Genomic DNA, 15,777 nt, shown 5'->3' with positions numbered 1-15,777 from the left:
AGGCGCGGCAAAACTAACGTAGACAATTACTCAACATAAAACATGATAATTTATGATGAGGATGACAACAGAAACATGCTGATACCCCACTAAGTGTAAACGGAACCTTCGATCAACAGATTTCTCCGCTGCTACCCTCCTCCTGATGCCTCTATCCCCTGATCTTCCAGCTCTGGCGGCAACAGTGTGACAGGAGCAGCCATGTTACGTATGCGTGCGCACGCGCCAGTGCGAGGGTGTACGCACGCGCTCGCGCGACTGTGCATACTAATCAACGAACAGCTGAGTTATTCATCTAAAAAATATTAATGTAAAACTACAGGACCGGTCCCATCTTCCAAGGTAGAAAGGCCACAAGTCAATGATTCTCCAAAGGTGCTGGTGAAGGGAGATTATAATTAGGAAAAACATAATGGGGAGTTAGCTGATAAATTATCAATCTATGAGGGGGAGGAAAAGGAGCTCATAAATGATAAATCCTTGCACTTGAGTCTTTCCTACTGGATCCAACAAAATACTGGGAACGTTAAAACTATGCACAAACCCTGGAGGTTATTTCAGTAGTTTCGTAACACTAGCACGGCCAGGCAGATCTGATACGGGCGAAGTGTTAATTTATCATGCATCTACAAAAAAGATGCCTAGCTAGATGGATAGACTGGTATAGAGAGAGACATACTGATAGACGATATATGGATAGATAAATAAAGACAGATATGAAATAGATTGACAGATTGATCGATCGATAGACGATTAGATACATAATATAGATGCAAGATGCAAGACTAAGATTCTGTCGTATCGGCATCAAATGAACAGAAGCGAGGCAAGTACAAGGCTTAACCATTCTACTCGTATTAGATACGCTTTGCATTTTGCTGCCGAAGGGTAACGTGGAATTGCCTTTGTACATGCGAATGGGCAGACAATCGATAAAAATAGGGAGAGGGGCAGGAGAGTGAGAGGAGTGTGGAGAGAGAGACAGAGACAGACAGAGAGACAGACAGAGACAGAGGCAGAGACAGACAGAGAGACTGATACAGAGAGACAGACATGTAGACAGACAGAAAAGGTGAAATTTGACTAAGAGACAAGCGAACAAACAGTAAAAGACAGAAGAGAAGACGGATGAGGCGAACAGATATACGAGACAAACAGGTAGACAGATAATGAGACAGACAGTTAAACAATGAGACAGACATATGCAATGAGACAGACACATATACAGACAATGAATCAGATAGACAATGAGACGGACAGATAAACAGAAAATGAGGGAGGCAAACAGAGATACAATAAGATAGACAAACAGATATAAGACAATGAGACCAACAAACAAAAATATAATAAGACGGACAGACACACATACAATCAGCGAGACAGACAAACAGATATGCATACAGACAATGAGACATACAGATACAGACAATTAGACAAACATACACATACATAGACAGGCAATTAGACAAACAGATATACAATAAGACAGACATAATTTTATATAATAAGACAGACAGATATACAGACAGACAATGGGACAGACAGACAGATAGATAGATATACAGACAGACAATGGGACAGACAGACAGATATATATAGACAGACAATGGGACAGACAGACAGACATATATATAGACAGACAATGGGACAGACAGACAGACATATATACAGACAGACAATGGGACAGACAGACAGATAGATATACAGACAATGGGACAGACAGACAGATATACAGACAATGGGACAGACAGACAGACAGATATACAGACAATGGGACAGACAGACAGATATATATAGACAGACAATGGGACAGACAGACAGACAGATATACAGACAGACAATGGGACAGATGAGACAGAATGAGAGAGACTAACAGGTGGAGAGCCAGAAACAAGGAGATAGACGTTACTTTCGTTAAGGATTTGTTCACAGTCCATTCAAATAGGCTGGTGATTTTACACACTGAAACATTGATTTAATTTTTTTAAATCATACCGAGAAAAAAAGAAATACAGACAGGAGGAAAGAAACAACGAAATGAAAAAGGACAAAATAATTACATTTAATGATCAGCGGTGCCATGTAATAGATAACTAATCAGTTTCAAAAGACGCAAGTTTTGAAAACAGAGAAAAAGAAAAAGCGTGCGGAACTTGAAGATTATTTCAAGGTCTTAAACACCGTTTGTTTTAACACCACAAAACAAAAACCTGAAAATGCAATCATCTAAACATGCTCTGTCTGTCTGTCTGACTGTCTTCATAGATAAAAAGGAAAAAGGCAGGTTGAGACAGACGGGATAGTAGCCTGGAGCACAAACATAAAACTTGAAAGAGACAACACTAAACACAGAACAGTGACAAAAACAATTGATAGAAATCATTTTGGAATGTGAGTTTTTAAAAAAAATGAATGAATGAAAAACAACAGTACAACAAGAACATTGCTAAGAATCACTATACTACAAAGAATTTAACACCAAATAAACCCAGAAACTTACCAAAGACGCACAAAGTCAAAACGACGACGTGAAGTGAGCCCATGTTGCCAATTTCAACTTGCAAAAAGAAACCTTTGGTGATGGCGACTCAGCACTCTCAATCCCCGATTCAACTTCGCCGACGACAAGATTCAAGAAGTGATGGAAAAAAAATCGCAAACCCTTTTGAGGGGCCACGGAATTCAGTGAAAACTTCCCCGGCCCGAGTCGTTTCAGAAGGGTGGAAGACTATTTGTCCTGTTCTAAACTTTTCCTGCCCCCCACCATTTAAAAGCGAGCCGCCGGCGTTGGCTTCCTCTGCGCTTTTCTGCAAACAGGACTGGTGTGTCGTCTGCCACGCGAAGAGGGGAGACAAGCAGCGTGTTGCGTCGCCAGACGGGATGGGATGAGAGCGGTGTCGCTGGTTTCTAGTTCCCCCCTGAGAAAAACGTCTGGGCTGTGCGTGCCGGGGAGATTTTAAGTTTGATACTGGGTCGCGTTCGGCTAGGTTAGGTTTGGATGGGTTGGGTTGTGAAGCTTTAAACGTTTTAAAGTTGTTAAAAGTGTCTTGTTCTTCGTAATCAATGGAAACCTGCGATAGAATTTACCGAACAAGCCAAAAGGCCAACAACAAGAACAGCAACAACAACAACGTGTGCCTTTCTTCTGATCCATGCAAAACGAGTATGATTTGTCGTATGCCCATTGTTCAAAGCGGCTATTAACACTCTAGCATTTTGACTTTTGTAATATTTTCAATGAAAAAAATATCGCAAAGAAGTCAAATGGTGTTTGCAACGAAGCGAAATACCTGAACACATCTTGTTTTATTGTGTACCTATTATGATGTATATTTTGCCTTCCGAAGTGTTTGAAAGTGTGCTTACAATGCTTGTCCTCTTCTTTTTTTTTCGAATCTGTTAAAAACTAGAGTAGTTGTAACGAGACAAAAAGATAATCCTATACAGTAATATTCTACTCATTTTTGCGTGTGCACAAAAGTCATCAGAGAGATACATACTGACAAGCTGACCTCAAAGTGTTACAACTGTCTGTTGCGTTATGTATTATTGTTTTGTATTGTATTATATGTACTGTACTGTACTGTTCTGTACTGTACTGTATTGTACTGTACTGTACTATACTGTACTGTACTGTACTGTACTGTACTGTACTGTACTGTATCGTATTGCATTGCATTGCATTGCATTGCTCTACTTTTGTCACAGCAGATTTCTCTGTGTGAAATTCAGGCTGCCTTCCCAGAACAGAGCGCATCGCCACAACACAGCGCCACATCTTTTGTTCTGTCTGCAAGTGTGTTTGTTTTATTCATCAATACGGGTTTTTCTACAGAATGTTGCTGTTCACAACCCCTTTGTGGCAGTAGGTCCTTTTACGTGCGTTACGTGCATGCTGCATATGGAACCTCGATTTATCATCTCATCCGAAGGACTAGCATTCAGACCACCACTCAAGGTTTACAAGAGGAGAGTGTGGAGTTAAAAAAACCCCACTCCGTAAATGAGGCTTGAACCCATGACTATTGCGCTGCCGCCTTATCGGGCGTGTTACCACCCGACCCCCTCTCCACCAGTCATTGCTGTTTGTGTTCGGCAAGCTGCCATTGATAAAAAGGAGCAGCATAGTTTCGTCAGCGGGAAACATCGATGAGAAATATGCTCCGCATGTTCCAAATTGCACAGTTACCAGCGTGCGTTTTCAAACAACAATCTTCACTGATGAAGCTCTGTTGACTAATTAATGCTTGTCTGACTTTCATGTAGGGGGTGTTTATTCATCTGTTTATATATTTACTTCCTTATCTATCTGTCTATCTATTTATCTATCTGTCTGTCTGTCTGTCTATCTATCTATCTATCAATTTATCGACTAAAAATTGATTACCTTATTTATCTTCAGAGAAACAGAGAAACCAAGAGAGACAGAATAGTCAGACAGATAGAAGCAGAGACAGAGAAAGAAAGAGAGGGGTAGAAAAAAGAGAGACGAAATAAAAAGAAGCAAATCACAGAAGCCGAGAGAGAGAATCACAGAAGAGAGAGAGAGTTAATACCCACTGAAGGAAATTTTAAGAGCTAATTTGCTTCAGAATCTTTTTTGAATATATATGTGTGTGGGTGTGTGTGTGTGTGTGTGTGTGTGTGTGTGTGTGTGTGTGTGTGTGTGTGTGTGTGTGTGACGCATGCAAACAGAGTAAAACTGAGAGAGTGGGGGGGGAAGACACAGAGCGAGAGAGAGACAGGGTTAGCAGATAGACAGACAGGGAGACAGAAACAGAAAGAAGAGGGATGAATGAAGAGAGGGGAGCGGAGTGAGGGAAGAGGGAAAAAAAGACATGGTATGCCACACAATGTCAAACGATGACAATCTCTCTGAGTATCTGCCACCGTTATTCCTCCCACTTTCCATCCATCATGGCACATAATGGTCACTTGAATTAAGAATCCAGAATATTTAGGAAAAGGAAACTTGCTACGTCGACGTTAGGTTTCATAAAGATGACAATGTATTGACTGGTTCACTCCGTGACAGATTTAAGAAGAGTTTGTATGTTATTTGTATTTGCATTTCTTTTTATCACAACAGATTTCTCTGCGTGAAATTCGGGCTGCTCTCCCCAGGGAGAGCGCGTCGCTACACTACAGCGCCACCTTTTTTTTCTTTTTCTTTTTTTCTTTTTTTTTGTATGTTTTCCTGTGTGCAGTTTTATTTGTTTTTTCCTATCGAAGTGGATTTTTCTACACAATTTTGCCAGGAACAACCCTTTTGTTGCCGTGGGTTCTTTTACGTGCGCTAAGTGCATGCTGCACACGGGACCTCGGTTTATCGTCTCATCCGAATGACTAGCGTCCAGACCACCATTCAAGGTCTAGTGGAGGAAAAGAAAATATCGGCAGCTGAGCCGTGATTCGAACCAGCGCGCTCAGATTCTCTCACTTCCTAGGCGGACGCGTTACCTCTAGGCCATCACTCCACATTTTGTTCAGACTTCTTGTTATCCTCAGAAACTGGTTTGTCTGTTAAAAAAATATATTCAAAACGTGATTTGATCAGTTCATTCTGGTTCATCCAGAGTCTAAAATCACCGACGTGTGTGAATTAACCATCCTTGATTCGTCTTTCTACCCATCGACGGACCACTCCCCTCTCTGGTCACTTTTCAGTTTTTTCTGTTTCAACCGCGCTCGGACAAATCCATATTCGCCTGACCAGCAGCATCACCCAACGCGCTCAGTCAAGCCTTGAGTGCATGCATGTGTATTGCTTTGTGTACATATCCGTGTGCTTTTCTTTTGCAGAATTTTGCCAGAGGACAACACTCTCGTTGCCATAGGTTCTTAATCAGTGCGCCAAGTGCCTGCTGCAAACGGGACTGTCGTCTCATCCGAACGACCAGACGCTCAGTTCGATTTTCCAGTCAAACTTGGGAGACAGGGCTAGAGCGGGATTCGATATCAATCCCTCACGGACTCTGTATTGGCAAATGAGCGTCTTAACCATTCTGCCACCTCCCTCTCCGACCAGAGGGCGACAATCAAGAGTTTGCAGATTTCACTCCAGACAACTCACACCATCAAACCAACCAAGCAAATGTTTCACAGGGCTGAAGTCGCTGTCTCCTATTGATCTAGTCCTTAGTCTTTCGACCTACATACCCAGTGTTCCCTATAACCACCCATTTTCCCACTTAAAGCGTGTGTAGATTGACCGTCTAAACTGCCTCTGGCTGCCAATCTAAGATAGTCACTCATGTGTATGATAAAGGTAACAAGCCATAACGTCACTGAACTGTTTCCAACGGTTTGCTAGAGAATATCATGTATCATAATTATGGACGAAAGAAGATAAAGACGGATATACACAAACAAAACACACATTGTAGTTCACGAACACACACACACACACACACACACACACACACACACACACACACACACACACACACACACACACACACACACACACACACACACACACACGTACACACACACACACACACACACACACACACACACACACGTACAGAGAGAGAGAGAGAGAGAGATGCATTCACACACACACACACACACACACACACACACACACACACACGTACACAAACGCTCTCTCTCTCTCTCTCTCTCTCTCTCTCTCATGACACAGCTCCTCTCCTTTTAAATAATGACTTTTCCAAGTCAGAACTGGACACACCAGAAAAGCGAATCGTGTTTACTTATTAAGGAGCCAAATTTCCACAACACCGGAAGGAAGGAAGGAGCACTTGCCCAGACACGTTCCAGCAGCTACATGGGACGAGTTCTCGGCCCACTCACTGAAAAAGAAGTAACAAGATTCTGTAGATTCATTCCACCCGCCCCCCCCCCCCCCCCCCCCCCCCCCCCCCCCCCCCCCCGCTCCCACCCCCTCAACCCAACGATGCATCATTTTGTAAGCGCTAAAAATTGTGGGGCTTGTATCGATTCGGCTCTTTGGACAATTCCTCACCACTCCCCCCCCCCCCCCCCCGCCCCCCTCTGCTCCCATCCCCCCCTCTCCCCTCCCCTCTCCGCATTTCCACCAAAGGGATGGCTGACCCAGCACCCCATCCATCCATACTAACCTCCCCCCCCCCTCCCACCCCCCTCCTTCCTTCCTTCAGAATGTAGGTTGTCTGCCTGTTTGGCCAAACTCACGCGCAATTGAGCTGGAATGGATGTGTATGACCGGAACAGTGCAGAGGAGAGGGACTTCTTTTCTTCCGCTCTGTGGGGACTGGGGGGGTGGGGGGGGGGGGGGGGGGGGTTGGGGGTGGAGAAGCTGACCTTTGCTGTGAAGATGGGGGCATTGTTCACATCGTTGCACTTCCTTTCAGCCTTACGTTCCCGTAAAACTGATGAAAAACTCGTCGTGCTGCGGATGTTGGTTAACGTTCATAAAAAAAGACTCCTGTTTTTAAAGAATTAATCAAAACCCTTACCAGGACGGAATATTCCGTCACCTTCCTATGTGAAAAAAGGTATGCAGGACGAAAATTTCCGTCCGCGTCATTGTAGGAATATTCCTTTCGCAAAAATCGTTGAATTTATGTGCAATTCTCATGATTGGACAGTATGTTCAGTTTCCTTTCATAGAAGTATAGGCTATATATACTTTCTTTCTGATATATTTTCTTTCTGTGTTCTGCATTCTAGATCTTTTTAGTTACCCTCCGTGTCCTAAAGTCCCTTGGCAAATAGTTGTCACTGACCATAATATTAATAGGCTCGGCACTGAAAGGGTAGGTTTTTTCATGTAGTAATAACATATTATGTCAATGCAAAACCTCCCATTGAGCTATGTTGTGACCACAAAACAAAGTCAAAGGCAAATATTTGACCCGTTTCAATGTATATTGATTTTATGTACCCAGCGGTCTGAACTGCTTTGAAATGCGGTTCACGTGAAATCATGCCAGCTTTCATTTGATTCAGTTCATGGGTGTTCTGAGCTGTAACAACTACACAGATGATACAAGAAAAACAAAAACAAAAATTTCTTTGATCGCATGGCTTTAAATGGAGATCGACGGTAAAGGAAAAGTCGTTATCCAAAGACAAGAGAGAGGAACAAACAGGCATTTGGAGAAACATGAAAGAGTTCGAAAGACCACATACAATGCCTACACGTTTTGAGGAAGAGAGGAATGAACATTGAGAAATCAGGTTATATAACAGTCGCAGAAAAAAAAAGACAAAAACAAAAAAACACGTGTTCATTCATATCTATAACTTTTCATTCCTAAACATTTTGAGGAATGGTCTATGCTCCAAGAGGGTGCGGTAAGGATGTGGAGATTTTCCTCACACACCAAACCACCCCATGCCAACCATTGTGCGTGCTGGAAATGACGGACTTGTATCGATTCCGCTCTTCGGACCATTCCTCCCGTCTCTCCGAGTCCTCCTTTCACCAGGGAATGGCCGACTTCCCTCTCACCCTCCACACATAACGTAGGCTGCCTGGCTGCTGGCTTCAAGTTACGGCAATTATTGAAATGACCGTGACCAGAGAGACAGGCATGCAGGAAGGGAGCTGTTTTTTTACTATGTACCCGTAGTTATCATTATGCGCTGTTGTCTGCTTGTTTTCTTTCCTATTTGCTTTGTGTAGACTTACGCACACAAATGGGTAGCAGAATACGAAGACCGCAGAAATAACACGTTTCTCTTCCTCATCACCACTTTATAGCCTCAGTTCTTCACCATACACAATCGTTGAAACGTAGGGGGTGGAAATACAGACACTAACATACTACAACGTTGGTAAACTGTATGTCTCATACACTATAATTAATCTGAAATATCTACAGGAATATATTCCTGAGCAAGATGAAAGGATTTTGCAGATTTTATTCAGACACTGTTCATTAGGAGTTAGTCGTGTACTATATGTTTTATAGAGGCTAAGAATTACCCGTCCTTACCAGCCCAGCTTATTTCTTGGAGATTCCACCTCGTCTTGGTTCTTGGCCTCAGCCACAGAAACGTCGGATCCCCATTCCCTCCCCCCTCCTCCCCTGCGACCATGGATTATTTACCTGCTTATCTCAAGTGTGAGTGTCTCTGGGGTGATCGTGGACATGTGGACGGATTGTGTTGGGAACGTGCCCTTTGCTGTGTGTATGGAAGTATCGATAACATTGTTTCTTGTTGTTGATCATAAGGAACAAATCGGTGAATTCTTTTTTTTAAAGAAACATATAAAACTGCATGCACGTGACCCCTAAGCAAGGTCAAACAACAAACTGTTTTAACCATTTCAATGCCTAAGAATATCAAGCATCTGTTGATTTTATCAAGCTATATTATTGAAAACAGACCAGCTGTTTGTGAGAAACCTGGCCACTGGTTTTTAAGAAAACCTTACTGATGGATAGACAAAATGTATGGATGAAGCGGCAGAACGGAAACAATAAAACAGATCACCACGTGCATTAATTACTGCCATCCTTCTTCCACACCAAATGCTGAAAAATGAGAATGAAACGTAGGATTTTTACTACTAGCACTAGTGATGATAATAATCATCATCATCATCATCATCATCATCATCATCATAATAATAATAATAACGTATGTTTCCGTCTAGTATGTCTTTTCTTTCAAATAGCTTTTGGAATGATATACGTTTCAAGATGATACAATAATGATTTTCAGGTTTTCTTCACACACTGACCACCAGAAACTCAGTATGCATCCAAGAAAAATAATATGAGGGACTGCAGGTCTCTGGGGTGACATATAAAAGTTTAGAAATACCTCGGTGGTGTTTAAGATCCGGGTGAAGCAAGACGTCACAAAGTTCAGGAAAAATTGTCTAGTCTGCGTGCTATGCTCACTGGAATGATCACAACGTCCAGGAGAAACGTTGCGACGGTCTGCTCTGCCCCCACCCCCCCACCCCCCCCCCCTCCCACCGCCCCCTCCCCTTCCTTCCCATAATCATTTCAACCTTTCCACTTTCTTATGTAATATTCATTTTGAAACTGAAAAGTGAAAAATATAAACTACAAAGATTTCTGCACCATTGATAGATTATAATGCTTCATCCACTGTATATAATTCTTAAATATTCACTAGAATGTACTCTTAAACAGAATGGAAGAAGGAAAGTAGATTTCTATCATGTACAATCGTTAACAAGAGTCAAGCACGCGCTGGTTTTTTTTTGTGAAGGCTAAAAACCCTGGACACTGTATCAGTTCAACTCTTTGGCAGTCTTTCTCCACTCCTCAATCCTTCGTCCACCAAAGGAATGCCTGATCCCGACCCTCTCCTCCCCAGAGAACGTCGGCTGTCTGCGTGCTTGGCTCAAGTCCTGTCACTGGGATAATGGTGGGCGGCCAAACCAGTGGGAGTGAGCTGCCCTTTTACGAGTTCGTTGAGGCATCGCTCACATCTTGTTGCTTGCCGTTGTTTCTTGTTTTTGTCACGCAGAGTTAACAAGATTTTCTTCCATGCTGATGTCACGTCCGCATGAAAAGTCTCATCAAAAGCAGTTGATAAACATTTTTGAGAAGCCCTGCATGAATTGAAGATAGTGACCTTGAACGTTCACCTACAATCAAGGTCAAGGTAAAAACGTTTGACCTCCTTCAGTTATATATATCCATTGATCTAAACTTCATCAAATTCAGACCAGTTATTTGTGAGTAATAATGTCAACTTTCACTTCAGACAATCCTTGAAGCTTTTCTCTCTCTTTTATTTTATTTTATTTTATTTTTTTGTTGTTGTTTTTTGTTTTGTTTTTTTGTTAGATTAAGAAATAAGCTATAAAACTGACAAAACCATTAATGGCTTTAATTCTAGTGATTTGGTTTCGTTAATCGTTAATAGTGCAAACTGCACTTAAAACAAACAAAACAGTTTGCGAACATTTTTATCCGTGTATAGAGATAGGTCTAGAGACCTGAAATAGCAGAGATCACATGCGTAACCCCTAATTTCTCCCATTCCATTATGTGCGGTTTGGAAATGTCGAAAGAAATCAGGAATCTTATTTCTAGAACACTGGTAAAACATTTAAAACATCCAGAATATTTCATTCCTCGAATACCTTCCAACAGTACATTTTTAAGCTGGTGAAGAGAGGAGTTTTCAGATTTTCTTGATATATGTAAGCCACCAGAAACCCATGCAACCATGCATGGTTGGGTAAAGCTGAAGATGACTGACTGGTATTGATTCAGCTCCTTGTGGGCTACCATTCCATCTCCAAGTTCTTTCTCCGACCAAGGGAACAGCCGCCCACCCCCTTCACTCCCTCACCCCATAAGGTACTCGGTCTGGCTGCTGGCATCAAGTTACGCGCAATTATTGAAATGATTGTGAGCGACAGGACCAGAGGTAGGAAGCTGCCGTCTGCTGTGCACACAGGAATATCATTTCATTACGACGTTCGCTTATTCGTTAGTTTTTGTTCGTTTGTACACACTTGTGTCGTGTTATGGTGTGGTGTGGTGTGGTTTGCTGTGTTGTATGTTGTGCTGTGCTGTGCTGTGTTGGGCTGTGTGTTGTGTTGTGTTACTCTTTTTCACCACAGATTTCTCTGTCAGAAATACGGGCCGCCACAGTGCGGCGCCACTCTTTTTTCTTTGTTTCTTCTGCCTGCAAGGATATTTATTTTCTTATCAATGTGGATTTTCTGAAAAATTTTGATTTTTTTTTTTTTTTTTTTTTTTTTGCTAGGGACAGACCTTTGTTACCGTGGGTTCTTTTACGTGCTCTAAGTGCTTACTGCACACGAGACAACAGTTTATTGTATCATCCGAATTACTATAGCGTCCAGACCACTACTCAGTGTCTAGTGGAAGAGGGCAGGGGGTGGTGGGGGGGAGGGGGGGAGAGATACTGGCAAGTGCTTCAGTTGTGATGTTTATACAGAGTTATTAAGAAATCTTGGCGTGTTGTTGTATAGACAGGCAGACGACTGGATAAACAGCAGAAAGATACAAACCCCTCCACATACCCCTCCTTCACTGCCTCAACTCTTCCACCCTATGCATTGTTGATGCGGGAAGTTGGAGGGTCGAGAGCGGGATGAGGTGGAAATCTGGGAACTCAGATTATACAACTCTGGCAAATCGTTTGTCTCAAATTAACATGTGAAATTTATAAACATTAATCAGAATAATTATACTCTCAGGCAAGTTGAAGAAAAGAAGGCAGATTTATGTCAGACACTCTTCGCCGTGCGTCAAACACACGCATCTTCCATTTCCCAAGCCTTCGTCCACCATGGAAGTGTCTGATCCATAACCTCTCCTCCTTTGAGAACGCAGGTTGTCTGCGTGCTTGGCTCAAGTTAATGTTGGCACGGGAATCATTGTGGACGGCCGGACCAGTGGGAGTAATCTGCCCTTTGCGATGTGCTTTGGGGGCAGAGCATCGTTTACGTCTTTGCTTGCTGTTGTTCTTTTTATCACGAAGAGTTAGGAACTCTTCTATATTGATGCGATGTGCACGTGATAACTGTCGTAAAAAAAAGCAGTTCAGGTTTGTTTGTTGTTTGTTTTTATTGATGTTGTTGTTGTTGTTTCTGAGGTTTTAAAGTTCTGTATGAACGTACAATAATGTCTCTGAACTTTGACATTATAAATATAGGGTCATGGTCTAAATGTTTAATTTGTATCGACGCAGATCAATATTATGTATCCGTTGAAATAATTATATTGGACTGAAATCAGGTCAAGTTTGTGAGAAATCGTGTCAACTTACATTAAAGGCAGTTCATAAGTTTTCTCTTAGGATAGGAATGCCTATCAGTATTAGAATCAGAATCAAAATCGCTTTTTTGTCTCAGCTGCAGAAAAAAAAGGAGAAATGCAGTTTATGCAGTGATATGACCGTTTCCTTGACCGCATGGCTTCAAGTTAAACCAACATTAACGTCAACAGGTTTTAATCCATTTCAGTGCATATTTGTGATCATAAATTATGTCTCCTGTAGTCATTCCGTATTGAAAACCAGCCCTACCGCTAACGAGAAATCGTTATAAATAATATATTGACAAACACGTTGACCTTAAAAACTAACAGAAAACAATCACATTCATTACTCCCATCTCTCTGTCATAAATTGATGTAAGATATGAACTATAAGATTCCACAATACTGATTGAAAATTGATTTTAAAAAAAAAATAGAGTCATTTTTTAATGCTTGCGAGGGGTTTTCCCATCAAGAAGTCCCGCGCATTTTGTAGACTTTCTCCGAACATCCGCCATCAGAATCCAGACACATTTTACGGTTTTGTAGGAACTGAAATTCAGACCTGTAGGCTATACCATTCCTTCTTTTACACAAGTTTTCCCAGGCATTTACTGGGACTACCCCATAGGTCTGCAGAGAATGTAAACTGACCGCCTGCTTGGCTCAAGTGACGCACAATTATTCAAATGGCTGCGAACGATCGGACTCGTGGGACTGGGAAGGCTGTTCAGTTGTGAATTCTGAGGACTGGGAAGGCTGTTCAGTTGTGAATTCTGAGGTCTGGGGTTCAGTTGTGAATTCTGAAGACTGGAGAGGCTGTTCAGTTGTGAATTCTGAAGACTGGGAAGGCTGTTCAGTTGTGAATTCTGAAGACTGGGAAGGCTGTTCAGTTGTGAATTCTGAAGACTGGGAAGGCTGTTCAGTTGTGAATTCTGAGGACTGGGGTTCAGTTGTGAATTTTGAAGACTGGAGAGGCTGTTCAGTTGTGAATTCTGAAGACTGGAGAGGCTGTTCAGTTGTGAATTCTGAAGACTGGGGTTCAGTTGTGAATTCTGAGGTCTGGGGAGGCTGTTCAGTTGTGAATTCTGAGGACTGGGAAGGCTGTTCAGTTGTAAATTCTGAAGACTGGGAAGGCTGTTCAGTTGTGACTTCTGAAGACTGGGAAGGCTGTTCAGTTGTGAATTCTGAGGACTGGGAAGGCTGTTCAGTTGTGAATTCTGAAGACTTGGGAGGCTGTTCAGTTGTGACTTCTGAGGCCTTGCTCTTGTCGATGTTTGCTGTTGTTTCTGTCTTTCGTACTTACATCCACGCAGAGTTGACTCGGGCTCTGGATGTTGAATCTGAGTGCATGTATACTTGCATCAAAAAACGACATTTCAAATGTTAACTCAGAAGTACAAGGCATCGACAGGAAAACAGTGTCCTTGACTTTGCTACATTGAGTAAGGTCACGCTCAAGCTGTTTGATCCAATGATTTGAAAACATAATAAATCAGTTAAGTATCTATTATTCTAAGCCACATTCAAATAATTTCAGTCGCGTTTTAAAACTAATTCCATGGAACCAGTGACAAAGGTAGACGGGTAAACAGACAGTTAAATAATATGATGGAAAATAAAAACTCATCTGACAGTGCCTTTGTTCTGGAGATCAGTTGAAACTGGGAGGCTGATGTAACAATTTAGATTCTGCAACACCGGTATTTAAACGTTTTGTCTCACCTAAAATGCATGTTTCACTCTGACACACGTGGATGGTAACAATCTCATGGCAAGCCAGTAGTTCGAATCATCACAGCTACGAACAACCTTTGTGGTTCATTACAAGAGTAGGTTAAGGGAGAAGATCGATTCTTCCAGGCTGCAGACCTACCATGCCTTAACTCCCTTGCGTTGGAACACTTGTGGAAGATCGAATTCCAACATTGAACAACGGAGTTTCTACCACACCAGTGGAAACATAAAAATTAAAAAAAAAGTGGGGGGAGGGGGTGGGGGGAGCGGGGGGGACTGTATTGAATCAGGTCTTTCTAACACCCCTCTGGATCTCCAATGCACCCTCCCACTCCCTGTTACACCCCCGCCCACCCCCCTCCACTCCACCACCCACCCACCCCACGACACTCTCCGAACGTCTGCCAACGAAGGACACGCTGGCAAAACACCACACACATTCCCCCTGTGGGGACTATAGGTTGTCTGCCTCTTCGCTCAAGTTACGTGCATTTACTCCCATATGACTGGACCAGTGGGAAGAAGCTGTCCCTAGCTGTGTCTCTGAGTATAAAGAAGCTTTTTTTTCTGGTTGTTTGGGTGGAGCAAGGGGGGCCTGGGGGCGGGCGGTGAGGGGGTCTACAGAGACTCGGAACATCATTTATTTCCCCTTAGTTGCACTGAAACTTTTTCTTTCCTCTCAACTTAGAAAAGCCAAACCCGAGGGTATAAAACAACAACAAAAACAAACAAAACAACAAAAAAGACAACAACAAAAAAGAAAAATGTTCACAAGAAAAACAATACATGCGAATCCATGCGCGTTATGTACATAACAATAGCAAGTCAAAACCTCGGAACACAGCATTCATAACTGACGTGACACTACGTGTATATCTCTGACGCTCTTGCATTGCAAACTGAAAGTTCTGCATTTTGTGTGTTGTATGTGTGTGTCTTGTATCTATGTTGCAACACACGTATGCACGGATGCACGCTTACGCACATTTACACACACGGCATGCACGCATCACCCACACCAACAACCACACACACAGACACACAGACACACACACACACACACACACACACACACACACACACACACACACACACACACACACACCTATTCATCAAGGTGACAGCACAACAGAGAGAGAGAGAGAGAGAGAGAGAGAGTCTACCTTTTGTTCCGAATGACTGTAAACCATGCAGTTGTGGCAAAAAGATACCAGGTGGCAGGTGCTCGGCCGCCATAAGAAACAATCATTGCCATTGGTCACTGTTTATATCTGAACCAATCGCTGTTCGCGTCGGAAGCGCCTGACTA

General features: G+C 42.6%; 1 protein-coding gene across 1 annotated transcript in view; it reads right to left on the bottom strand.

Annotated features, from left to right (window-relative positions):
• Positions 1–2,809, bottom strand: part of LOC143284688 (uncharacterized) — a 124,740-nt gene extending 121,931 nt beyond the window's left edge. Inside the window, exon 1 of the mRNA XM_076591618.1 lies at positions 2,501–2,809. Within this exon, the coding sequence (XP_076447733.1) occupies positions 2,501–2,543 (43 nt within the window). The 5' untranslated portion in view covers positions 2,544–2,809. The remainder of the gene's footprint in view (positions 1–2,500) is intronic.
• Positions 2,810–15,777: the final 12,968 nt, after the last annotated feature.

Source organism: Babylonia areolata, chromosome 8 (assembly GCF_041734735.1).
Source record: "Babylonia areolata isolate BAREFJ2019XMU chromosome 8, ASM4173473v1, whole genome shotgun sequence".
Lineage (NCBI taxonomy): Eukaryota > Metazoa > Mollusca > Gastropoda > Neogastropoda > Buccinidae > Babylonia > Babylonia areolata.
The sequence above is the reverse complement of the archived record's forward strand: the minus strand, read 5'-3'. Positions and strand labels throughout refer to the sequence as shown.